The sequence below is a fragment of the Phyllosticta capitalensis genome (genome assembly GCF_038381095.1).
Source record: "Phyllosticta capitalensis strain CBS 128856 chromosome Unknown BKA78scaffold_4, whole genome shotgun sequence".
NCBI lineage: Eukaryota > Fungi > Ascomycota > Dothideomycetes > Botryosphaeriales > Phyllostictaceae > Phyllosticta > Phyllosticta capitalensis.
The window spans coordinates 1,174,002-1,196,451 of record NW_027117442.1 but is presented as its reverse complement, the minus strand read 5'-3'; the positions used below and the strand labels follow the sequence as shown (position 1 = coordinate 1,196,451).

At 54.2% G+C, this 22,450-nt stretch overlaps 7 protein-coding genes across 7 annotated transcripts; 3 read left to right on the top strand and 4 right to left on the bottom strand.

The window, feature by feature from the left end:
* Positions 1 to 1,957: 1,957 nt before the first annotated feature.
* On the bottom strand, positions 1,958 to 4,488 carry BKA78DRAFT_249386 (Metallo-dependent phosphatase-like protein; the record flags this gene model as incomplete). Its single annotated transcript, XM_066884468.1, has 3 exons — positions 1,958 to 3,560; positions 3,776 to 4,319; positions 4,377 to 4,488. The coding sequence occupies 3 exons, from the start codon at positions 4,486 to 4,488 to the stop codon at positions 1,958 to 1,960; spliced, it is 2,259 nt and encodes a 752-aa protein (XP_066745359.1).
* Positions 4,489 to 5,511: 1,023 nt separating this feature from the next.
* Positions 5,512 to 10,539, bottom strand: BKA78DRAFT_351883 (SNF2 family DNA-dependent chromodomain-containing ATPase; the record flags this gene model as incomplete). The annotated part of the gene is made up of 8 exons (XM_066891260.1): positions 5,512 to 5,686; positions 5,744 to 9,050; positions 9,103 to 9,376; positions 9,428 to 9,471; positions 9,522 to 9,851; positions 9,908 to 9,998; positions 10,052 to 10,078; positions 10,129 to 10,539. 8 exons carry the CDS (start codon positions 10,537 to 10,539, stop codon positions 5,512 to 5,514), a joined length of 4,659 nt encoding a protein of 1,552 aa, XP_066745358.1.
* A 1,721-nt stretch (positions 10,540 to 12,260) lies between these two features.
* On the top strand, positions 12,261 to 13,935 carry BKA78DRAFT_115754 (P-loop containing nucleoside triphosphate hydrolase protein). The gene is made up of 3 exons (XM_066882344.1): positions 12,261 to 13,298; positions 13,355 to 13,667; positions 13,721 to 13,935. Exons 1-3 carry the CDS (start codon positions 12,493 to 12,495, stop codon positions 13,742 to 13,744), a joined length of 1,143 nt encoding a protein of 380 aa, XP_066745357.1. The 5' UTR covers positions 12,261 to 12,492; the 3' UTR covers positions 13,745 to 13,935.
* A 648-nt stretch (positions 13,936 to 14,583) lies between these two features.
* On the bottom strand, positions 14,584 to 17,187 carry BKA78DRAFT_378908 (formin binding protein-like protein; the record flags this gene model as incomplete). The annotated part of the gene is made up of 5 exons (XM_066892923.1): positions 16,957 to 17,187; positions 16,749 to 16,906; positions 15,649 to 16,696; positions 14,789 to 15,598; positions 14,584 to 14,730 (listed from the first exon to the last, which is right to left on the bottom strand). The coding sequence occupies exons 1-5, from the start codon at positions 17,068 to 17,070 to the stop codon at positions 14,584 to 14,586; spliced, it is 2,277 nt and encodes a 758-aa protein (XP_066745356.1). The 5' UTR covers positions 17,071 to 17,187.
* Positions 17,188 to 17,330: 143 nt separating this feature from the next.
* On the top strand, positions 17,331 to 19,451 carry BKA78DRAFT_115710 (TRAPP trafficking subunit Trs65-domain-containing protein). The gene is made up of 4 exons (XM_066882343.1): positions 17,331 to 17,714; positions 17,776 to 18,063; positions 18,116 to 19,115; positions 19,171 to 19,451. The coding sequence occupies exons 1-4, from the start codon at positions 17,519 to 17,521 to the stop codon at positions 19,379 to 19,381; spliced, it is 1,695 nt and encodes a 564-aa protein (XP_066745355.1). The 5' UTR covers positions 17,331 to 17,518; the 3' UTR covers positions 19,382 to 19,451.
* A 70-nt stretch (positions 19,452 to 19,521) lies between these two features.
* BKA78DRAFT_294593 (uncharacterized protein) lies at positions 19,522 to 20,181 on the bottom strand (the record flags this gene model as incomplete). Its single annotated transcript, XM_066886374.1, has 1 exon — positions 19,522 to 20,181. The coding sequence occupies one exon, from the start codon at positions 20,179 to 20,181 to the stop codon at positions 19,522 to 19,524; it is 660 nt and encodes a 219-aa protein (XP_066745354.1).
* A 239-nt stretch (positions 20,182 to 20,420) lies between these two features.
* On the top strand, positions 20,421 to 22,298 carry BKA78DRAFT_330946 (lariat debranching enzyme; the record flags this gene model as incomplete). The annotated part of the gene is made up of 4 exons (XM_066889837.1): positions 20,421 to 20,486; positions 20,540 to 20,644; positions 20,694 to 21,326; positions 21,426 to 22,298. 4 exons carry the CDS (start codon positions 20,421 to 20,423, stop codon positions 22,296 to 22,298), a joined length of 1,677 nt encoding a protein of 558 aa, XP_066745353.1.
* Between the last annotated feature and the right edge of the window lie 152 nt (positions 22,299 to 22,450).

Here is a 22,450-nt window from a genome sequence, read left to right as displayed (position 1 = left end):
GTCCGAGACTGAGTCGCGTGCCTCGCGGGTTGACGGATGCGCAGACGCAGGCGGTAGGTTTGCGACTGAGGTGCGCAGGAGGCAAGTACCGGCGCAGTCGGCACGCCAGTCGCCGGGACGTACCGTTACCGGTGAGCTCCTGCAGCCTGCATGGCGATTGGGGGGGTGTGGATTGGGGGGGTGACCAGGGGGGGCGAGGGGAGAGAGGTAGGTTGCAGCGAGGTGGTCCTGACAGCCGCGCGTAGAGCTGGCGTCGCGACGACCAACACCAAGGTTGGTTTTGTTTCGACAATTGCGCCGGCTGCTGAGCATGCGCAGTTGCTTGGAGTAGGCATGCATCGACATAGAGAATCTGGGGCACAGGTGCTCGAAGAGCTTCAGCCTGCCTGTAGTAGTTAGTCTCTGGCAGGCGCATTGCTCAAACAGCATTCTAATGTCTGGCTAGCAACTCGAGGAAGCAACGTAGACGATGAATGATGTAGGAGAATGACTGGAAAGGAGACATCTTCCATTGAATCAATTTCCTGCGCGCGCAGCAAAAAAAAAAAAAAAAAAAAAAACCAAGATGTGAAAAGAGGTAACAAGAAACAAAGGGAAGGCAAGGCAAGGGATACATTGGAAATACAGGATATATCTATGTAGAGTCACCAAAAGAATATGATACAAAACCCAATCGTACTGTACACTCGCTTGCAGGGCAGTTTGCGGTGGCCTCTAATTTCATGAAACACAATGAATTTCGATCACATTTGACGTCAAGTCTTTGATGGAAAAAAATACCTTCGCATGCATGAAAATAGTCCATCAAAAACCTCCAATATTAAGACAGACCTCCTTTGCCACCAACTCCTTGACCCACAGCAAATCCACCGCAAAATCCAAACAACCACGAAGACGACAATGATGAGCAAGGAGGGGGGGGGCCGTGGACCGGCAGTTATACAAGGATATCTCTTGCTCATCATCGACACCGGCAATGGCGGGCAACATTGGCCTTTTGCATGTGTGCGTCCGGATTAGGAAAGCAGCATGCACGCAGGTGTTTGAGTGTCGGGGGACGCAATTGATGCGCTTCTTTTTTTTTTTTTTTTTTTTGGGGGGGGGGGGGGGGGGGGGGGCTTGCATGAGGTGGTGGCATGGGCAAGAATTACAATGGAGAAGTAGGGATGGGTAAGGATGTGGACCCGTCGTGGCGTGTAGTGGGAGGGGCTTGGTGATTTTTGTGATTTAGTGAGAAAAGGAAACGACGAGGTGGGAAAAGGTGCGGATGGGAAATGTTTGTGGCACGCGGTGGGACGACTTGGTTGTCTTGTGAACATGCGGGAGGATGCTGCGAGGTAAAGTAGGACAAGTTCGCAGACGGTTGAGGGAGCATTTGCAGCTCAGTGCAGAGCAGGCGCTTGGTCGTTGTGTGAGCACGAGAGAAGACATTTGGAAAAGGAAGTCCACACATCGATTGGCTCATAGGGATCCTGTGCTGCATCGTGCCGTAGGTATCATATCGTCTGTCACCGTCTGCCCAATGCATCAATCTTTCTCCGCACTCTCTCTGTGTCTTGTCTCTTCTGATGCAAACCCAACCCATGCCCTCAATCTCGGCCAACTCTCTTCAACTCCATCCAAAAGAAACCCCCAGCAAGGAAATTCGTGACAAGTGCCATCCCAAAAAGCAATCTTGCGTCCAACGAACCAGCTCGTCCGTGGACGCATGGCATACCGACGCGGTGCGTGCATGCGCTGCTCTCTTATCTCTAGCATGTGGTAGTCGTGAAAGCAGAAAAACACCGGCCACCAAACCCGACCCGAACCCAATTTTGCGTGCGTGCGTTGCGTGCATCGTGAACCAAAGTGGTAGTAGGTAGTAGGAACGACTCCAAAAACCCATATGCGTTGAAAGATCTCAAAAGAAGTCAAGTTGAACAAGAATAATATCGCCAGCTGCCAGCAGACAAACGACTCAAAGCTCGCCATCACCCAGGCCTGCTTCTGTCTCTGCAGGTGAGCGTGATGAGGCCTCTGCTGCTTCTTGTCGTTGTTGCCATTGCGGCGTGGTAGGCGGACCGAACGAACCCTCAATGTCTGGCTGCTCGAGGGTGCTCACAAACGCCCGCCGCACAAACTCGTACCACACGTGGTGCTTTGGCTTGTTCTTCTTCTGATCGTCCTTATCCTTTTGCACACTTGGTGCATCGCCTGTTTGGAACTCATCCACTTCGGACGCAATGACGCCTTCGCCGTCGGTTGCTCCGGGGACGGCGGCGAATCCATTCTTGCCAAAGCTGCCGATGCGCCGCGCTAGGTTGATGTAGCTGCGCACGGTCAGGTCGGGCAGCTTGTACTCGTCATCCTCGTCGAAGGTCGAGTATTCCTTCTCAAAGGCAAAGGGCTTGGGGTCCGGTTTGCCCTGCTTTGGCTTCTTGCCGCGGTGCTTGCCCTCGCGCCACCGCTGCGCCGCAAAGCCGTCGCCGTAGTCGCGCAGATCGCCGCCGCCGTCTTCGTCCGAGTAAAGGCAGGATGTTGGATTCGAGGAGGCGCATTCTTCCGGCTCAGACTCCGCGTCGGCAGCGCTGGCGTTGATCGCGGAAAAGTCGTTGTTTAGTTGAGTGAGATTGGCAAAGTATTGCGTGTAGCCGACGAGCGAGAGGGTTTGCGGAGAGTAGGCTGGGCCGGGTGGCGCAGATTTGGAGGGGCCTTCAGGAACGGTGAACTTGTACTTTTTCTTCTTCAGGGCCTTACCCTTTCCCTTCTTATTGTTTCTCTTTTTCTTCTTAAGCTCTTCAAAGTCTTCATCCTCGGTGTCGGATTCTGTCAATTCTTCCCACTTTTCCAGCTCTTGCGAAGCTGGTCCAGGCTGAGCAAGTCCAGCGGCGCCAACACTTTCTATGCCAGTGATGTTGTACTCGATGACTCTCATGGACGGGAAAAAGTTTGGAATGATGCTGGCGCCAACAATCGAATGGCCATATCTCTCGCCAAATTTGCCACCAATGCCCTCCAGAAAATCGGAGTCGTCGTCGGCTGGAACTTGAACGTCTTGCTCTCCAAAAAGCTCCTGAATTGCCCTCAACAGCGAAGTTTTGTTTCCAGGAGGAGACGCGGAGTCAGTCGGCTTGACAGGCGTCACAGGGGTGGGCAAATTCGACCAAGAGTTTCGCAAATCGAGTAGGTAATCCTCGGCGCTTGTAATGGAGATCTCCTCGTCATCCTCAGCGACGGTCAACTTCGGCTTCAATGAACCCTTCATCTTGCCTTTCCGGACGCTGTTCTTGACCTCCGAAAAGTCGTGCAGGATGAAGTGGTCAATGTTCATGTGTCCGTACATGGAGGTGATGATGATGTCGCGATATTGCTGCATCCAGAAGGTGTACTTTTGCCAGCAGGTCTCGTCCCAGCTCTGCTTATTGGCGGTCCTTGCCGGCGGGACGTGTCCAATCAAAATCGCCTTCATGCCACGGTCGCGAAAAATTTGGAGCTGGATGCGCAGCCATTCAAAGTGTTCGTATCCGGGCTCAGAGTCCATGGCGCAGCCATCGACACCCGAGTTGGAGTCGAAAAAGTACCTGCGTGACGTCAGAGATCGCCCAATTTAAGCTTATGGGACCGATCCGGATATGCAGCGTATCGAGATCTCGGCTTATTGTCTGTACTCGGGCATGTTTCCCGCTGGAACACAGACTTCATGTGTGTTTCGAAACACGTTCAACTCTCAATGTTTCCACGCGAGCGACCACAAGACGTGCAAGGGAGCGCCAGGAGGGTGGGGCGTGTTACTCACATGGTGTTCAAGCTAACGACAGCCAATTTGTTCGGGATGACCTCAGTGTAGAACCACCCGCCCCGCTGGAACTGGTGCCGTTGCTCCTCGGGAATAAAGCTTCTCCATATTTGCAAAAAGTTTTGAGTCCAACGATTCGGGCCCTCCAAAAAAATATTGTGCGGTAAAATGTCGTTGTTGCCAATGGTAGGGATAATGGGAATGACAAAGTCGTTGGCCGGATCCTCGTCGTCGTCGTCTCTTCGGCCAAACACGTCGCGAAATTTGTTTACAATGATCTGATTTTGTTCGACGACCTGATCTTCGTTGCGCGGAATTTTGTCGTCATTGTCGTGTCGCGCCGAGTCGCCGGTCCACACGATGAAATCGATCTGATCGCGGATGTTTTGGTCGATCCAATCGAATGTGGCATCGATGAGGGACAAGGGACTGTCGCAGCCCGAGGTTTCAGCTCCATAGTAGCCGGCGGGCCCATTGCCGCGATGGCAGGCGGCATCTGAAGAGGTGGAGGAATATGTTTCGTAGTAGGGGTCTGGATGGAAGTCTGGGGAGAGGCGGTCAGCAGAGGGAGGGCATTGGAGCGATTTGGACGAGGGTATACCGGTGATGTGGAGGAAACGGCCAGTGAGCGGGCGCGAAGGCGGCTGTAAGGCTGCATGTTGTGCGCTAGCGGGCGGGAGTGCCTGAGAGATCTGCCCGCCCACAACGAGCATCAGACTCAAGGTCGCGCTCGCGGAGGGGGCCATGAGGGAGGAGGGAGCTGGAGAGGGATTGGAATGGGGACGGGTGGGTAGGAGACAAAGGCGCGCAGTAGGTTTTTTGGGGAGTGGGTATTTCAGCTTTGGGACAGTGCAGTCAGGTTGGGACACGCGCCCCCCACGGCCTTGTCAAGAGGTAAGCGTGACCGACGAACAGGAGCGACGTAGCTTTTTGACGTCCTGCCTCGTGCGCCAAGCTGCGTCTGCTATTCGTGCAAGCGGCCCGCTGGTGATGTCACTGGCCCTCAAGGTGCCTATTTCCAAGTAGTCCCGTCCACGCGCCCGCTCCTTCATCCGACTGCTCATCCTCCACAACATGCAATACTCCCCAGATGCCAAGATTAATCCCGCAATCCCCGGACTTGTTCAACCTCCTCTTGTGACACCCGCCGACTCGTGGCGCCCGCCCTCTGCCGGTGTTTCGTCTTGCATGCCCTTCTCACGTGTCACACGCTAACCGGCTGCCTGCCACTCCATCTCCTCCTTTTTTGTCTCCGAGGCTTGGCCAGACGACGAAAAGGGGTAGGAAACCATTCCTCCAGTTTCCTCAACGACGAGCATAAGTGAATGAAAATCTTGAAAGCATCTGATATTTTTCTTCAAACCCCTCGACTCAGGCGTGGCATGCAACCTCTTCGAGACCACACCCTCCCCATTGCAATTGCTGCCACCCTCTGCCACCCTCTGCCGCCCATTGGCCGCCCTGCCTATTCTATCTCCTAGTCCTTCTTAAATGTTCGCCACGACGCGCCCTTCCATCTCATCTGTACACGCTCGGTAAAATGCAAGGACCCGTCCCGTCATCCTGCCGCCAAGACGAAACAGTCCCGGTAATCCGCCTCTACGCCCATGTGCTCGTCCAGAGCCTAGACCGACCTTCTGCAGTCCCAAACTCCTTTCAAATGCTGTGTGTAGATGCAAATGACTGTATCCATAAACGCCCGTCAATGTCGCAAAACGCCCAGATAATGCCTCCTTCTACTGCTTGGCTTTGCTCGTCTCCCCGTTGGTCTTCTCTCCCGCGTTGCTAGCCGAGTTTGGTCCTCGCCCTGCCGCGCTTTCCTTCTCCTTGAGCGCTATCTTTTGATACATGTCGTTGAGCTTGGAACCTTCGACCCCTTTGCTTGGCCAATACTTGTCCGCAACATATTCCCTGTGCCAATGTCAGCAAGCCTTGCACATATCAGCCTCTGCGCTTGTCGCAACTTACCACACCCGTGCCCTCTCCGTCGGCGTCGTCTTGTGCCGTATCACCTTCTCAATCAAGTGCCCCACTTGCTTGAACTCCTCCTTCAATGTCTTGGACCTCTCGTCGCGGTTCGGCATGTTTGATACTGTGCATTTGTTGAGGGTCGCCAAGTTGTGCGCAACTGGAGCCAGCATCTTTTCGAACGCGCTCTTGTGGCTTGGCCTTCCGTTGTGATTGCTCGGCTCAGCACGGCGGTGGTGGCCTTCGCTGCTCTGACGAGGTCGGTCCTCTGGTCTGCGGTGCTTGTGCTTGCTGTCAAGGTCTCCACTAGCCTTGCGGCGGATTTCTGGAGTGCCATTGCGATCCACATGTTGAGACCGACGGTCGGCACTGTGTCGATGCTCGCCCTGGCTGTGTGCACGGTGACGAGATCTTTCGGGTTCCCTGGTACCCTTCCTTACACTGGCTGGTGCGGGGCTTGCCGAGCCACTTCCTGCCTTTTCTCCACGGCGGTGGGAGCCAGCATACTTCTTACTACCGCGATGTTGAACGTCGAGTGCACGTTTGGCCGCGACGTTGGAATTGTAACTTGCTTTGTCCTTGAGAACCGTGATGAGGTAGTTAGCTCTGCGGACAAGATGGACAGCACCGGGAGATTTCGCATTCTTTTCGTCGGCCTTGCTGCGTTCTGTTTTCTTGTCGACACGGTGCTCTTCGAGGAAGAACTTGTCTTGCATACCGAGTTCGGCATCGTCTCGAATGGCTACCCACGAGCCGTACCCATGCCTTGCAATGCCAACTGCCAACATGCCGTCCTCTCGCGCTCCCCAAGGACAACTGTAATGCGCTGGTTTGGATGCTTCTGGTAGTCGGAAGCTGCGCCAATCTTGCGCCGACTCCACGGCATCCTTGATCAGCTTCATCTCGTTGGGTCGCTCCAAGATGGTCTCAGCGTTGAGTCGTTTGACACCCTTCCAGTCAAAGAGAACAGCCTTCTTGTCTTTCTTGGTGAGAATCTTGTTGTTTTCACGAGCGACGGCCTCTGTCCTGGCCTGCTCCTCCTTAAGAAGCTCTCGACAGTGGTCCATGACTTCTTTCAGAGTCGCCTTGATGACTTCAGGATCACGACCAATCAGCTTCGCCTCGCGGATCATGTCATCGCCGCGCTCTTCGATGGAGCCAAACTTCTCATGGGCGCGGATGAGGTTTCGAATTTCCTTCTCGTTCAGAGGACGTTTCGGATCGTTGTCGGGCCCAGAGTCGTCACCAGATTCAACAGCCTCGGCAGCCTCCTGCGCAGCTTGGCGAGCTCGCTTCTTCGCAGCTCTCTGCTCGCGCTCATCTTGAGGGGCTTTGCGCTTTCTAGGCGCATTCTGTTCGATGACGGAAGCAAGGTACTTCTCCTCTTCCCGGCGCTTCTCCTCGGCCTTGATCTCGTCCAACTGATCCTTGGGAATAATGTCATCCCATTCCAGGTCAAGCTTGACATCGGTGTATTCGAAGCTTTTGAGGAAGTCTTCACCTCCATCAGTGGTGATCCCTTCAGGTTGCTCGGTCTTGTGCTCCTCGGCATTCTCAAGAACAGCGTCAATGTCGAGCTCCTCAAGTTTCCGTTGGTTACCAGTTTGCTCAAACATTCTCTGACCACGTTTCTTCAGGATGCGGTTGATGTCATCAGACGAGGTTGGCTCCGCCACAGCACGAGCAACACGGTCAAAGGCCTCTTTGTCACCCTTGTCTGTGACTGCACGCTGGATAGTAATGTACTCAAGCATGAGCTTGTTCCGAGCGCGCTCAAGGACTTCTTCTTCGACCGTATCCTTCGAAACGAGTCGGTAGACTGTGACTGGGTTCTTTTGGCCAATTCGGTGAGCACGCGCCATAGCCTGGAGATCCGCCTGTGGGTTCCAGTCCGAATCGAAGAGAATGACCGTGTCAGCAGTCATGAGGTTGATGCCGAGACCACCAGCCCTGGTGGAAAGCAAGAAGCAAAAATCCTGGCTTTCGGGGGCGTTGAAGTGGTCAATGGCCTGCCGTCTGGCAGCTGAGGTGATTGTGCCGTCAAGCCTCTGGAACTGGTAACCGCGTAGCTGCAGGTAGTCGCCCAAGATGTCCAACATCTTAACCATCTGGCTGAAAATGAGGACTCTGTGGTTGTCCTTTTTTAGCTTGGTTAGGAGTTGGTCCAGAAGCATCATCTTGCCGCTGGATGTGACGAGACCTCGCAAGTGGTCTTCTCTTCGCACACCGCCGTTCAGCGCGCGATCTTCAGCTCCAGGAAACATGTAAGGATGGTTGCTGGCCTTTTTCAATTCCATCATGATGTTCAAGAGGGACTGCTTGGGGCCAGTGCCACCTTGGTTCAGCGCCGCATAGTTCCTGGTCAGAATATTCTTGTAATACTCGAGTTGAAGGTCGGACAGCTCGACACGAATGATCTTTTCGGTCTTGGGCGGCAGGTCATTCTCCACTTTTTGCTTCGTCCGACGGATCATGTAAGGGCTGATCGCATTGGTGAGTTCGGCAATCTTTTGGCTGGCGCTCTCGGATTGCAGATCAATGTTCTCGTCAACCTCGACCTTGCCGGGCATGATGAAATCCATCAGCGCCGACAGCTCTCCGAGAGTATTTTGCATAGGAGTTCCAGTGATTAGAAGTCGACTCGGTGCACCAAAGTCCATGAGCTTGGCGTAGAGTTGAGATTCGCGATTCTTGAGACGATGAGCCTCGTCCACGGCCATGAATTGCCACTTGATCTGAGAAAGAAAGGTAGAGTCGGCGAGGACGAATTCATAGGTAGTGAGAAGGCAATGGAACTTTGTCCGCTTCACGTTGCCATCAACAAGCAGTTCGTACTCGCGTATGATTTTTCGCGAAGCCTCGTTGCCGTTGTAGACGACGTAGTTGATGTCTGGCGCCCAGTTGTCGAAGGTTTCGGCCCAGGCGGGCAACGTTGATAGAGGGACGACGACGATGAATGGTCCTTGCTGACCGCGATCATGTCGGAGCCAATTCATAAAAGAGACCGTTTGCACAGTCTTTCCCAAGCCCATCTCATCGGCCAATATAGCGTTCTCTCCCTTGCACCAATGGTATGCCAGGAAGCTGACTCCGCGAAGTTGGAAGTCTCTGAGCTGACCAAATTTGACGTAGTCTGGTTGCTCGCGGATGGCGACATATTTTCGTCGGGTCTGAAGACTAGACTCCTTCTTGTCGGAGATGGGGAGCTTGGAGGATCGGTCAAGGTAGCGGTCAATCTCTTGTTGAGCAAGCTGGCTGACAAGTGATGCAGGTTCCCATGTACATTCCTCGTAAGGCAGTGCTCTCCCTGTTGAGAGTATTAGCAGATGATAGGAAGCAACGGAAGACACAGGTCGTACACTTGACCAAGTACTCTGTTTCCTCCTCGCCATCTTGGGCGCCAATGACTCTCTCCACATGGCGTGATGATTCGTAGAGATCCTCGACCTTTTCACGGTCGAGATTCCACTTCTCCTTTTCTTCCGATGGCACCTCTGGATCTCCCATGATCATGATTTCTTCGAGGACAATCTTCCGCCAGTAGTTCTCAACCTTTCGGAAGCCCTTGAAGCCAGAAAGGGAGGAGAATAACTCGTAAGTAGCGTGATATGGCGCCTTGCCCGTCCATTTGATCTGGCTTGTGTCAGTCTAGAAGCAGGTTTAGGGGCAAAGATGGCAACGAACCAGATACTCGAAGTCATGTTTGGTAAGATGAGACATGTCGCCCTCTGCATGATGGTTAGCAAGCCGTGAACAGAAGCTGGAAGGCTACACCAACCAAGTCCTTCCTTCTGCCGATGAAGAATGACCCGATCGATTGTCGGAGAGTCATCCTCCTCGGCAGCGACCCAGTAGTTGGGCGTCATGTTCTCAGAGTCATCGCTGAAGATATCATCATCTTCGTCTTCATTGTACGTCGTGACCTTTGCGGCATTACGCGCGGAAAATCGAACTTCGAGTGAGGAAGGGGGTGCTCGTCCCGCAGCTATCAACGATTGACGCTTGCGTTGCTTTTTGGAGAGTGCATTTCGGCGACCGCCAACGTACGCGTCCGAGTCAGACTCTGATTCGGGGGACGACGGAGCTTCAGGTGAAGGATTGCGGGTTCCTAGATACAGTCAGGACTTGCCCAGCTGCTGGTGACAGTTTGGGGCGTCGACATACTTCTGGCAGGCACCGTGGTCCTCGGCTTCTTTCTCCGCCTTGGATTGACAACGTCAGAGTCAGAATCGTCTTCCTCGGAGCTGCTCTCAGCCTATTGGAAATGTCAGTATGTGAGGACGGGCCATCTTTACAAAGAGTACTCACGAGTCGACGAGTTGGTCTCGCGCGGCCCTACAGAGGAGTTAGCCAGGGGGAACGGAGATGATGGCGATGGGACTCACGCTTCGCCTCAATCCATAGAGCTCTGGGTTTATTGCCATGTAATCATCGTCATCGACACTGGCCTTGCGTTTTCGAGTACCTGACGACTCCTCGGATGATGATTGCGCCGCCTCATGCTCTTCAGGGTGTGGTGGAGGAGTCTCGGATTCGTAGTCTCCATCCTCCTCGCCTTCGGCGTCTTCGCTGTGGGAAGACTCTGACATGGCCTCGTCATCATTTATAGCTTCCTGTACGGGACTCTGGTGATCACTGGCGGAGGATAGGTCTGCGGCGGGATGGTTTGCTGGGTCGGAGGCGTCGCTAGCACTACGGGCGTCTACGTCGTCCGCGTTGGTCACGGTTTGTGCGAGAGGTGACGAGTGGCCGTTCATGAGAGGCAAAGAGGGAGTCGGATTCGGAGGTGAGTGCATGAGGATGGACCCGGCTAGATGATGGTGATGGTCAGCCTGGTAATTCGATGAGGAGACGCGTCGGCGGAGCGAAACAAGTTGCGCTGTGATGCCAGAGATTACGCGACTCAAAGCCGCCAAAACGCGACTCAATACGCTTGAATGCTCGTGAAGAATGAAGGTCCGATGGTGAAATGATGCTCGTGATGACGGGACGCAGGAAGTGAGGAAGACAAAGTGAGGGGTCAATGGGCCGCCAGAGGAGTTGAGGCAGGTTTACAGCGGTCGAGAAGCAGTGAAGAGAGAGGAGAATATAGTAGAACACGCAGATAGAGCGGTATATGATGAAAGCAGGGTATACAAGGTGAGGGTTGATGGCCTTCGCCGAGCGCCAAAGTGGCAGCGAGACGGAGGGATCCTCGACGATTTGGGGGGAAAGGACTCGGGAACAAGTGAAATCACTCACAGGCCATGGTGAGAGGCTATCCGGGAAGCCTGTATTCGAGTGAAGCAGCCGTGGTGGGTGGTGGGTGGTGGTCTGGGCCGCGGTGGTGGAGGAGATTGCTGCAGCGAACTTGGGAGCCAGGTGCTGTGTGAGAGGGCGGCACGCTCTGGTCACGAGAATCGGCCTAGCCGCTTTGGGCACAGCCTTGGCGGCCACGGCCAATGAGTGCTCTACAGAAACGTCTTACTGAACAACAGGCCTTTCCAAATATTCCATTCTCCGACAAAGCCACTGTCAAAGCACTCTCTGCCAGCGCCGCCGCTCGCCGCTACTGTTGACTCTCCACACCCCTTCGTGGTTCTGCTCCTCCGTCCACGTCGACCCCCTCAGCAGCAGCTTGCGCGCGCCGGCCATTCTCCATCGACGCCCGACGGGCACGTTCTCTTCGCTGTTTTTTTCACCTGCGCGTCGACTTCCGCTCGTGCCTCTCACCCCGTTTCCACCGCTTTGATCCCCCTTCACCATGGCCGACAAACTCACCAGGTCCGTAGCCCGACCATCGCAAGACGTTTTACGCTGACTTTGCGCGCAGGATTGCTATCGTGAATAGCGACAAGGTGCGCATGTGCAAAACCCGCCCCGCCAGCCCCGCGTCGCAACCATTGTGGACTCGACTTCGCTAACCACTACCTCGTCAAACAGTGCAAGCCCAAGGTGAGACCCCTGTCGCATCCGAGCCATTGGTCATGTTTTTCTAACTTCGAGCGCAGAAATGCAGGCAAGAATGCAAGAAGTCGTGCCCTGTCGTCCGTACCGGCAAGCTTTGTATCGAAGTCGACCCAACCTCCAAAATCGCCTTTATCTCCGAGCGCCTCTGTATCGGTTGCGGTATCTGCCCGAAGAAATGCCCCTTTGACGCCATCAACATCATCAACCTTCCGACGAACCTCGAAACCCAAGTCACCCACCGTTACTCCGCGAACAGCTTCAAGCTCCACAGGCTGCCTATGCCCCGGCCTGGTCAGGTCTTGGGTTTGGTCGGAACAAACGGTATCGGAAAGAGTACGGCGCTAAAGATTCTCAGCGGCAAGCTGAAGCCCAACCTTGGAAGATATGACAATCCGCCTGACTGGGAGGAGATTCTGAAGTACTTTCGTGGATCTGAACTTCAAAGTAAGTTCTCGGACATTGGAGCTGGGGAGCGTAGGGCATAAGAGGCCTGGAGCATCAAGAACTTGGGCTGCACGCTATTGCTTGGGGAGACTGCGCTGCGGATCGCTGTCTGGTTTTTGGAAGCAAGCGCTGACCAAATTTCAGACTACTTTACCAAGGTTCTCGAAGACAACTTGAAGGCCATCATCAAACCCCAATATGTCGACCAGATTCCCAAGGCCATCAGGGCGCCTGATAAGAGGGTGGGAACGCTCATCTCGAGCCGCGCTGCAAATGGCAACCTGGACGAAATCGTGGAGGAGCTGGAGCTGAAGCACATTTTCGAGCGTGACGTCACCCAATTGTCTGGTGGAGAGATGCAGCGTTTCGCCATCGGCTCGGTCTGTGTCCAAAAAGCAGACGTCTACATGTTTGACGAGCCTTCCTCGTTCTTGGATGTCAAGCAGCGTCTCGCCGCTGGTAGGATGATCCGCAGTCTCTTGCGTCCTGACGACTACGTCATTGTCGTCGAACACGACTTGTCAGTCCTGGACTACCTCTCCGACTTCGTTTGCGTCCTCTACGGCAAGCCTGCAGTTTACGGTGTCGTCACTCTTCCCTCCTCGGTAAGAGAAGGTATCAACATCTTCCTCGACGGCCACATCCCCACCGAGAACTTGCGTTTCCGTGAGGAATCGCTCCAATTCCGTATCGCAGAAGCTGGCGAAGATTACACCACCGACAAGTCCCGCGCGTATGGCTACCCGAAAATGGAGAAAACGCTCGGCGACTTCAAACTGAACATCAAGGCTGGAGACTTCACGGATTCTGAGATTATCGTCATGATGGGAGAGAACGGCACAGGAAAGACCACTTTCTGTAAGATGCTTGCAGGTGCTTTGAAGCCTGATAACGGAAAGAGTGTTCCTGCAATGAACATCTCGATGAAGCCCCAGACGATTACCCCCAAGTTTCAGGGAACTGTCCGACAACTCTTCTTCAAGAAGATCAAGGCCGCCTTTTTGAACCCTCAGTTCCAGACCGACGTTTACAAGCCGCTGAAGATGGACGACTTTATCGACCAGGAAGTCCAGAACTTGTCTGGTGGTGAATTGCAACGTGTGGCCATTGTTCTTGCTCTTGGTATCCCCGCGGACATCTACCTCATCGACGAGCCTTCTGCGTAAGTTCTATTCTCATCTTGACGTCGTACGACTTGGGCTGACCATGTAAATCCAGGTACCTCGACTCCGAGCAACGTATCGTCGCGTCCCGCGTCATCAAGCGCTTCATCATGCACTCGAAGAAGACGGCCTTCATCGTCGAGCACGATTTCATCATGGCCACCTACCTCGCGGACCGTGTCATCGTCTTCGATGGCCAGCCCGGTGTGAATGCCAACGCAAACACTCCCGAGAGCTTGTTGACTGGTTGCAACAAGTTCCTGAGGAGCTTGGACGTCACCTTCCGTCGTGACCCCAACTCTTACCGCCCGCGTATCAACAAGTTCGGCTCCCAGATGGACCAGGAGCAGAAGTTGGCTGGCAACTTTGTAAGTCTACCCGGCACCACCTTGCTGGTGCGCTGTCCACTAACAAATTCTAGTTCTTCTTGGAAGAGGAGAGCTGAAGAGGGAGTCCCAAAGAAGGACTACCCGCCACCTCACGACATCCCTTCGGTTAATGGCGTTCTGGGCCGAGCATCACTGGGCGGCGGCAAAAGGGGGCGAAGGACATCGGGCACACTGAGGCGGCGTAAAGGAGGGCTTCCGGCAGAGGAATGCGCGTCTGACGAAGACGACGACGAAGACGATGGCCGCTTCGGGCGGTGGTCTACCTCCTGTCGTCACATCCAGAGACTGGCTGCGCTCGTCTTTTCGAGCGCCCGAGTCGCGTCTAGGATGGTCACGGGTCAAGCTAGGTGACCGCTGCCATCTTTTCTCCTTCCTCCCCCAGCCTTCACGACTTCCCAGTGCTGGACTTCACACAAACAACAAGCATGACTGTTTTTAATGCAGGTAGATAGACTAGAATTGCTATCTACGCGGGTCTTGGGGGGGCCAGGCTGGGATTTTGAGACTACGCCAGGGAAAGGGGGAACTTTGTCGTACACTTTTTTGGTTTTGAGGGAGGAAAAAAGAGGGCCTTTTGCTGACTTTTTTGGTGGGAAGAGCCGCGTTGGCTTGCATCTCGGACATGTAGATAGAAGAAGGCGAGCAAAAAGACGCTTCAACATACCAGTCTTGTGCAGCAGCAAGCAAGCTTTGCCTATGCCAATGAGTAGTGACCCGTGGTGTCGTTTCATGAGGCCAATTGTTAGTACAGTTGGGTATGTTGGTTGGGTGAGGGTTTTCGACTTTGCTGTTTGGACAACTCTTGAAGTAGGCGGCGAGCCAACTGCTCTCCTGATTTGTCGCTGGCCGGCTGGCGGCTTTCCATTCTCCCTAAAGTGGGAGAGGAGTTTCGTGATTAATCTTCCTCAATCTCACCCTCCTCGCTGCCCGAGCGAAGACCGGGGTCCTCCTTCGGGGGCTGAGGAGGCTGCTTTGCAGGAGTCCTAGATCTTTGACGGCGAGGGGAGAAGGTGCGCTCACGTGACCGTTCCCGACGAGTTCTCTGCAACGTAATTGTCAGTTTCAAAGCCCCAGAGGAACTTATGACGGGGTAATCTTACCTTTGCATCCCGCTTGCTCTCCGGACTTTCGCTCTCCCTCCTGCGCCTCATACTACCTGCGCTCTTGGAGTCGCCATAGTCCAACTCGCTCGCCTTCTCGCGAGGGTCGGCACGGCTGATGTAAGAGCGTTCCCGCTCGAGCTCACGGTCCCTGCGCTCGCGATCATAGTGGCTGAGACTACTGACCTCTCTGTCCCTGACGTAGCGGTCACCGCGGTCACGGTAGTCCCTCGTGCGCGGCGGCGGCGACAGGCCTGTCAGGCTGGACTTGCGGTACTGGCGTTCGCGGTCGGCCTGGGCCTTGCGGCGGTCCGCCTCGTATGCGTCGGGCTCTGGAGTGCGAGTGCGGTGGCGACGAGGCAGATGGCCGTTGCGGTAGTCTCGGTCATCGTAGCGGTCGCGCTCGCGATCGCGATGCTCGCGTCTGCTGCGCTCCTTTTCCCGTTCGGCCTCCTTGTCCTTGAGGCGGCGCAGGTGCTTGTCGAAAGCCAAGCGGCGCAGCTCATCCGTGTCCAGTTGCCGATACTCTTCAAACTTCTCAATGCGAGGACGTACCTGCTCCCATGTGTCACCAAGAAGAACCGGTGGGTCCAGATGCTTGATCTTCGAACGCAGAGCTTCGACAGCCCGACGCTCGTTGCGCTCGGCGCGATGCTTGTCCTCCTCACTCCGCTGGTGCACCTTCTCCATCAGACGCTCGAAAATGAGCGAAAGAGAATGCTGGTCGATGTTTGCTGTGCGGCGATCAGCTTGCATTACAGACAGGAACTCATCCAGGGTTGTCTTCTGTGTAATATCGAATCGTCGATCCTGTCAAAAGTCAGCAGCTGAAGCTTGATGGGATCAATGTGGTTACTCACGTCCATCACATCCAGAACATCGTTTCTCTTGCTTCGAAGCAAGCGCTCTTCTTCCTCCACCATGTCCCAGAACAAGTCCAGTGGAGTTGATCCAGCCTGACCCAGCATCTTCACGTATCGAGGCTCGTTCTCGACGAGGGGATGAATGTCTTTCCACTTGGTTCCGGCCTTGATCTTTCCATCACTGCGCAGCTCGGCAAGCAAAGAGATGAATTCGTCCCGGTTCTTGCGTTCGCGTCGAGCCTTTGTTTGCTTGTGCTTCTGGCGTGTGTCGTTGAAATTGCGCTCAAGATTCTTGATGTGGTGATCAAAAGCCTTGAGAATGTCCAGTTTGGTGAGCAGCTCAAACTTCTCGTCGCCCTTGAAGCGCTCACTTTCCTGGACCATGTTCTGCGCTTCGGACCAACGAGTCCAAGGTTCCAGTGACAGGTCGGTGAACACCGACACCAGATCGTCTGCGGCTTGTTTGCGAAGTTTGGCCTCTTCCTGGGTGTGACTCTTGTAGAGCTCAGCAATGTAGTCTTCAAAGAGCTGTCTTCTTTCTTCATCACTCCTCGCCGAACGATATATGGTTTCGCCTTCGATGATTGGTTTGGCCGTGCTCCATCGTGTGTAGTACTTGATCTCTGGGTGGCTTCTCAACATCTTTCCGAAGTCGCTGCGGAGCTTGGCAAGCCTCTCCTTTTCGCGCTCCTTTTCCTGCGCACGAACATCGACCACATACTTCTCGAACGCAAGTTTGCGGTCCTTCGGATCCTTGATAGCGCGGTATTGGTCGTCCTTGATCGTGGCGCGCATCGCTTGGTCCCAGGTCCAATCAGGCTGAACGCCTGAGCGCTTCAAGAGCTTCATGAAGGCCGCCTCTGCGTCGTCGTGGGAGGAGTATTCGGGACCATGTCTTGCGTCAACCGAGGGGACGGAACGGAGACTCTCGAGTTTTTCAGACTGCGGATATCCGATCTGACGTTCTACGCCCATGCGCTCATCTCTATTCCAAGAGTTCGAATTGAAGTTGTTCGTTCCTCCCGCGACGAATTGCGACGCTGCCCTGTGAACATGTTAGAGTTACTCCCAAAGCGTAGCTGAAGCTCAGCACTTACGGCGTAGTAGGCACAGGCTGAGGCAAAGCATGCTGCTGGCCCATCCTCTTCAGAGGCTCTGGCATCTCCCATGACGAAACCCTGGTAACATCGTTGTACCAATACTTTCGACCATCCTTGTGTACGGCCTCCTTCCAGGAAGAGTCAATTTTCGCGCGCTGCCCACAGTCAGTAATTCGTCGCATCTGAAGTTTCGTATATCACCAACCTCGGCAGGGGATAAATCTTCCTCAGGCCTGGTCCACTGAGTGGCCTTGGTGACGGTGTTGTAGTAGTATTCGCGCCCGTCCGGCGCGTGCGCCTTTTGCCAGACGCCCGCCATCGCTGGCCCTGACGACTTCACTCGGGGTAGAACAGAGGTGAAGGATTGTAGTCGCAAATCCAGGCGAATGCGGTAGCAATGTATGGATACCCGTGATAGGTTGTCGCGTCTTCACGTATGAAGATTTGAAGTCGCCAGCAAGCCTACGGAGCCTCTCCGGCACCACAGCGTGGGCACGGACATGCGATTTTTGCGCACGGACAATGATCGACACTCGAGTCTTGGCACGAATCCAACTTGACAACAGCAAGCCCCTAGACCAACACCAAGGAAACCTCTGCCACCAGCACTCTGATTCGGCTCTTCGTTGCATGCAGAAACTTGTGGCAGATCTTGTCGGGCTCGAAAACTCTCTGGAAAATCAAAGCCTCAACCTCGGCAAGGATCACATTTCCAGGACATCACACGTCGGCTGAAGCTCGACAGCTCGGAAGCATCCCTCCAGGTGATGGCGACAGCTCAAGCTCCTGGCCACTCAAGGAGCACGAGTGGTGACTTTTCCGACAGCTCACTTGTCGAGACTGTGGTGCCTGCCGCTTCATTTATAGATCTTCAAAAGTCACTCGACTCCTGGGATGGTTCAATCAATGAGTCCAGCACATCCATCTTACCTTTTCTTTCGCAAAGACAATTTCTGTTTTTCGGTATGATATTATCAAATCGGTCAGGCTGGCGCATACTTCTTACTCATCGCTAGGAATGTAGATGAGCTCGTCTCCGTATACATTGTGTTACGCACCCCGGCCATTGATGCAGAAACTCTGCGTTCTTACCTTTCAAGACTATCCATCAATGTAGAGGCATTTGCAACATCAACTGCCCCCCTCTCTCATCAAGGGCAAGGGCATCCTCCGCCTCTCAAGGAGCTCTTGTACACCGCAACCGTACAGGCACCCGGCGAACCAGTTCTACTCCAGCCCAAGAACGCAGCCTACGAAAATGGCCACACCCAAGACTATTGCTACGTTGCATGGAAAGCCGAAGTATTTCTGGGTGAGACTATTCCCATATTTGATCCTTCATTGCACTGATATCCAATGTTTAGGACATCCAAGATCCAGGTTGCCCCGGCCTGTTGTTTACTTCTCTGTCGGAGCATCTATGAAGCCAGCCCAGCAAATCAAACTCGAGCTTCTTGAGGATGAATATCTACCTAGCCTGGCTCCGCTTTCTGGAAACCTACTCGAGGCATTTTCTCGGGATCCCGCTCTACAGGGCGTCAAGCCACATCTGTCTGCGTCTCGTATCACGAAAGTGGCTCCCACAGCGACTGTCGAGCGAGAGCTGCTCCGGCCCTTGCAGAATGCCGGACGACGGATGTTTCGTGCCGTACCTGCCCTTACGTGGAGAATCCGATACACAAAGAGCTACGCGCCTGTAAACGACGTATCCATCTTTGCTGCGTTCGATTTTGAAGTCAATGGCATGTCTGGCTACAGCTTGTCACTAAACCAAGTCGATCTTTCGCTATCGGACGGGCGAGTAGAAGCGTGTGGACATCGACTCGGTGCCAACGTCAGCAACACTTTCAAGTACGGCGACCAAGTAGTGCTCCTTTACAAGCTCATCCCCAACGAAGTTTCGAAGGACTTTACGGTTCCGATGCACATCCATGCCTTGGACGTGCGGATAAGAGCAAAGATGCTGATTTCGGAAGACTGCCAGCCTGAAGTGGCTATAGACTGGAGGACGAATGTTGACGTCGCTCACGTCCTGAAAACAAAACTCAAGGTTCCGGATCACCTCCTGGGGCGCTCTGCACACCAAAGAAGTAGCCTTGGATCGCCGATGAGGTCGCCCGGGGCAATGTCTCCGACATACATAGAAGGAAGCCAAGATGGCATTGGGCCTGGATCTATAGGACTTGCAATCACTGTGTCAGGGCCCGAGCGTGTCTACGTGGCAGAGCCTTTCATCTGGGACATTTTCATCGTCAACCGTGCGGAAACAGAGCGCCAACTTGAGTTCCAGGTCCTGTTCAAGGAGCGCCCTCGGGGGAAAGCTCCGGATCTTCTCCTGCGCTCATCAAGAGGCCTCAAAATCGGGTGAGTGAACGCGCATCTCGATTCGAAAGATGATTCGAACTAATCCATTTACTAGTACGATTGGCCCACTTGCGTGTAAGACTACGCAAATTGAGCTTGAGCCGTTCAAAGATGGTGTTCTATCGTTAGAGTCTCTCCGACTCGTGGATGTGCAGACCCAAGAGTATGCAGACATTCGCGACCTTCCGACAATCGTGTCCTTTGTCAAGCGGACGAGTATGCAAGGAAACGTCAGACCAGAGAAGCGCTCCTCTTTGGCCGTGTAGGGTATATTGCGAATGATCCATGCGGTGTGGCAGCTTTGGCAATTGTCTTTTGGTCCGACACAGTCGATAGACACAATGCAGCTTCCGCTTCGGCCAATGATAAAAGAGTTAAAGAATTGCTTCACCATTCCCCCGCTTCGTCAAGCACTGCGCATAAGATCCATGAGATCAAGTCCGAACCCTGATGATGCTGGCTTGCTTTCCTTCTTGCTGTTTGCCAGCATTGCTTGCAGTCCTCCCTTCCGCGCCTTGGCTCGCTTCTTGCTGCTGACATTCGCCGTACCGGGCTGGGGATTTTCTGCAACTGAAGGGCCTGAAGTTGACACATTGCCACTTTCAGCTGAGGAAGCTCGGACATCTGGTGCGGGTGCTGATGCAGCAACCCCCTTCTTGACCTTGAATGTGCTTGCTTTGAGTGCCGGCAGCGTGACTCGGGTTTTGCTATGACAATTGGAACAGACGTAGATTTTCTCCTTACGATTGACAAAATCTGAGGATGGAACGACTTTTGATTCTGGCTTCCGTCTTTTTGCGCCCTTCATCTGCGCTGGAGGAGGTTGCCGTCGGTCAAGTAGTACTTTGCAGGAGTGGCCGGCATTCAGAATAGTTCCACACGCGCCGCACACCTCTCGTCGCCGTGATTCCGGAATCTTGATGCCATTCTCTCGCAGGAGTTGATCATGTTGTGCTTCGAGAAATGATGAAGTTTCTGGCGCTCCAAATGAAAGTAAATGGGCAGATTCATCGAGAAATTTGAGCCGGATTGATAGGTCCTTTGATTCGACAGCTGGTCTTGCCATCGTAGAGTTTTGCTGCGATTTTGGTGACAGGCAATAGTTGTCCGATGTGTGAATACGTGAGTGTGGTGTTGAAGAAAAGGCCCGCTGATGTGTGTGGGTGAAGAATGTTTGGACCTGCCCTGGCGGCGATCTCCCGAGGTGAAAACCTGGCTCGCCTTCGACGCGCGACTCGCACGGCCCGCGTCGCGTCAACCTTGACATCCCAATTCCGCCTCTACAACTCTCATCGCTAGACGGACATGGAAGCTCCCAACGACTTGGAGTTCCATGAGATGAGAGGTCTGCGCATAGCCGTAGAAGGCTGTGTGAGTCACCCTCTTATTGGCAGTCCTGGAGATTTGCTGACCCGCTTCGTTAGGGACATGGCACGCTTCATTCCATTTACGCCTCTATCGCGGAGGCTTGCAAGAAGAAGCAATGGCACAAAGGCGTAGATCTGCTCATAATTGGCGGTGACTTTCAAGTATGCCTTTCTCCCCCGTCCTTGCCAGTTGCAGCTCTGACATCTTTAGGCAGCTCGCAATGCTCAAGACCTGAAATGCATGGCCGTCCCACCCAAATATCGAGAACTCGGAGACTTCCACCAATACTACTCGGGAAAACGCAAAGCACCTTATCTCACCATATTCGTTGGCGGCAACCATGAGGCTGCGAACCATCTCTCGGAACTCTACTACGGAGGCTGGGCAGCACCCAACATTTACTACATGGGCGCAGCGAATGTGGTCCGGTTAGGTCCATTGCGGATTGCTGGTCTCTCGGGAATCTTCAAGGGACACGACTATCGAAAGCCCCACTACGAGCGGCTCCCGTACCCCGACGACGAGATCAGGAGCATCTACCATGTTCGAGAATGGGACACCCGCAAGCTCTTGCAGATAAGATCGCAAATCGATGTTGGAATTAGCCACGACTGGCCAAAGGGCATCGAGTGGGTGGGAGACCACAAGCGTCTCTTTGGCCAGAAACCATTCTTCCGCGCCGACGCCGAATCAGGCAGGCTCGGAAGCTTGCCCGCGAAGCTCGTCATGGAACGATTGCGGCCTTCGCACTGGTTCAGCGCCCACTTGCACTGTAAATATACAGCAATTATCAATCATGATAATGCTTCGCGGAATGTGCAACCATCCAGCCAGGACGCTCCCGTTGAAGCCTCGGAAGCCCCGCAGAAAAATGCTGATGAGATTGACTTGGATATGGACTTGGACTCGGAAACACCGCAAGCGCAAAACGAACCGACACAGGTAACAAATACAGACGAGATCGACCTGGATATGGAGGAAGACGAGGCAACTAGTCGAACCGACTCGAAAGCGGCGGCTCAGGTGAACAATGCAGAAGAGATCGACTTGGACCTGGACGAGGACGGAGCAGCCGCTCAACCAAACGCCGCCAACAATCAAGGCAAAGATGAGGGTAAAGGCAAAGATGAAGTGCCCGAGGACCTCAGGGCGCAATTACCAGCCTCGTTCGCGCGTCCGGAAGAGCCAGCAAACCCGGTACATCTCCCCTTCCCCGAAGCAATCTCCAACAAAAAGACCAAATTCCTCGCGCTCGACAAGTGTCTTCGCGGGCGCGAGTTCCTGCAACTCGTCGAGATCCCGAGCATCTCAACCAATGAACGCCGCTTCAAAAAGCCGCTTCGCCTCTGCTACGACAAGGAATGGCTGGCCATCACGCGCGCCTTCGCGCCCGAGCTCGTCGTCGGCGACCGCGACCACCGCGTCCCCTTCGACAAGGGCGAGGCGCACTACCGGCCGCTGATCGAGCGGGAAGAGGCGTGGGTAGAGGAGCACCTCGTCCAGCCGGGCAAGATGGAGATTCCGACCAATTTTAAGCAGACGGCGCAGCCCCAGGATAGTCCCGGGCTTAGCACAAAGGGAATGCCGATCGAGTACACGAATCCTCATACCAAGGTGTTTTGCGACATGCTGCAGATTCCGGTCCCTTTTGATGCGACGCCGGAGGAGAGGTTGGCGCGCAAGGAGAAGGATGATGCTGAGCGCCAGGAGCAGTTTGAAAGCAGTGGTGGGCGCGGCGGTGGTCATCACAGGGGTGGTCGAGGTAGAGGAAGAGGGAGAGGGAGGGGAAGGGGCAGAGGCAGAGGAGGCAGATGAGAAAAGCTGGGGAGTGAACGTAAGTAGGATCAGTCATTAGACACCTTACTCGAAGCCAGAGGCAAACTCATAAGATTGATTTTGGGCTACTAAGCCTCGGTTCCTCCATCTTTATATCCCTGAGGCTCACTGTGTCTAGGCCTCAGCCATCC

Bases quoted from the DNA above. Each gene is read 5' to 3' on its own strand.
- BKA78DRAFT_115754 (XM_066882344.1), top strand. From the start codon at position 12,493: ATGCAGCGTTTCGCCATCGGCTCGGTCTGTGTCCAAAAAGCAGACGTC. The intron at 13,299-13,354 runs GTAAGTTCTATT...ATGTAAATCCAG, and splicing joins CTCATCGACGAGCCTTCTGC to GTACCTCGACTCCGAGCAAC. The intron at 13,668-13,720 runs GTAAGTCTACCC...AACAAATTCTAG, and splicing joins AGAAGTTGGCTGGCAACTTT to TTCTTCTTGGAAGAGGAGAG.
- BKA78DRAFT_115710 (XM_066882343.1), top strand. From the start codon at position 17,519: ATGGCGACAGCTCAAGCTCCTGGCCACTCAAGGAGCACGAGTGGTGAC. The intron at 17,715-17,775 runs GTATGATATTAT...CTAGGAATGTAG, and splicing joins AAGACAATTTCTGTTTTTCG to ATGAGCTCGTCTCCGTATAC. The intron at 19,116-19,170 runs GTGAGTGAACGC...TCCATTTACTAG, and splicing joins TCAAGAGGCCTCAAAATCGG to TACGATTGGCCCACTTGCGT.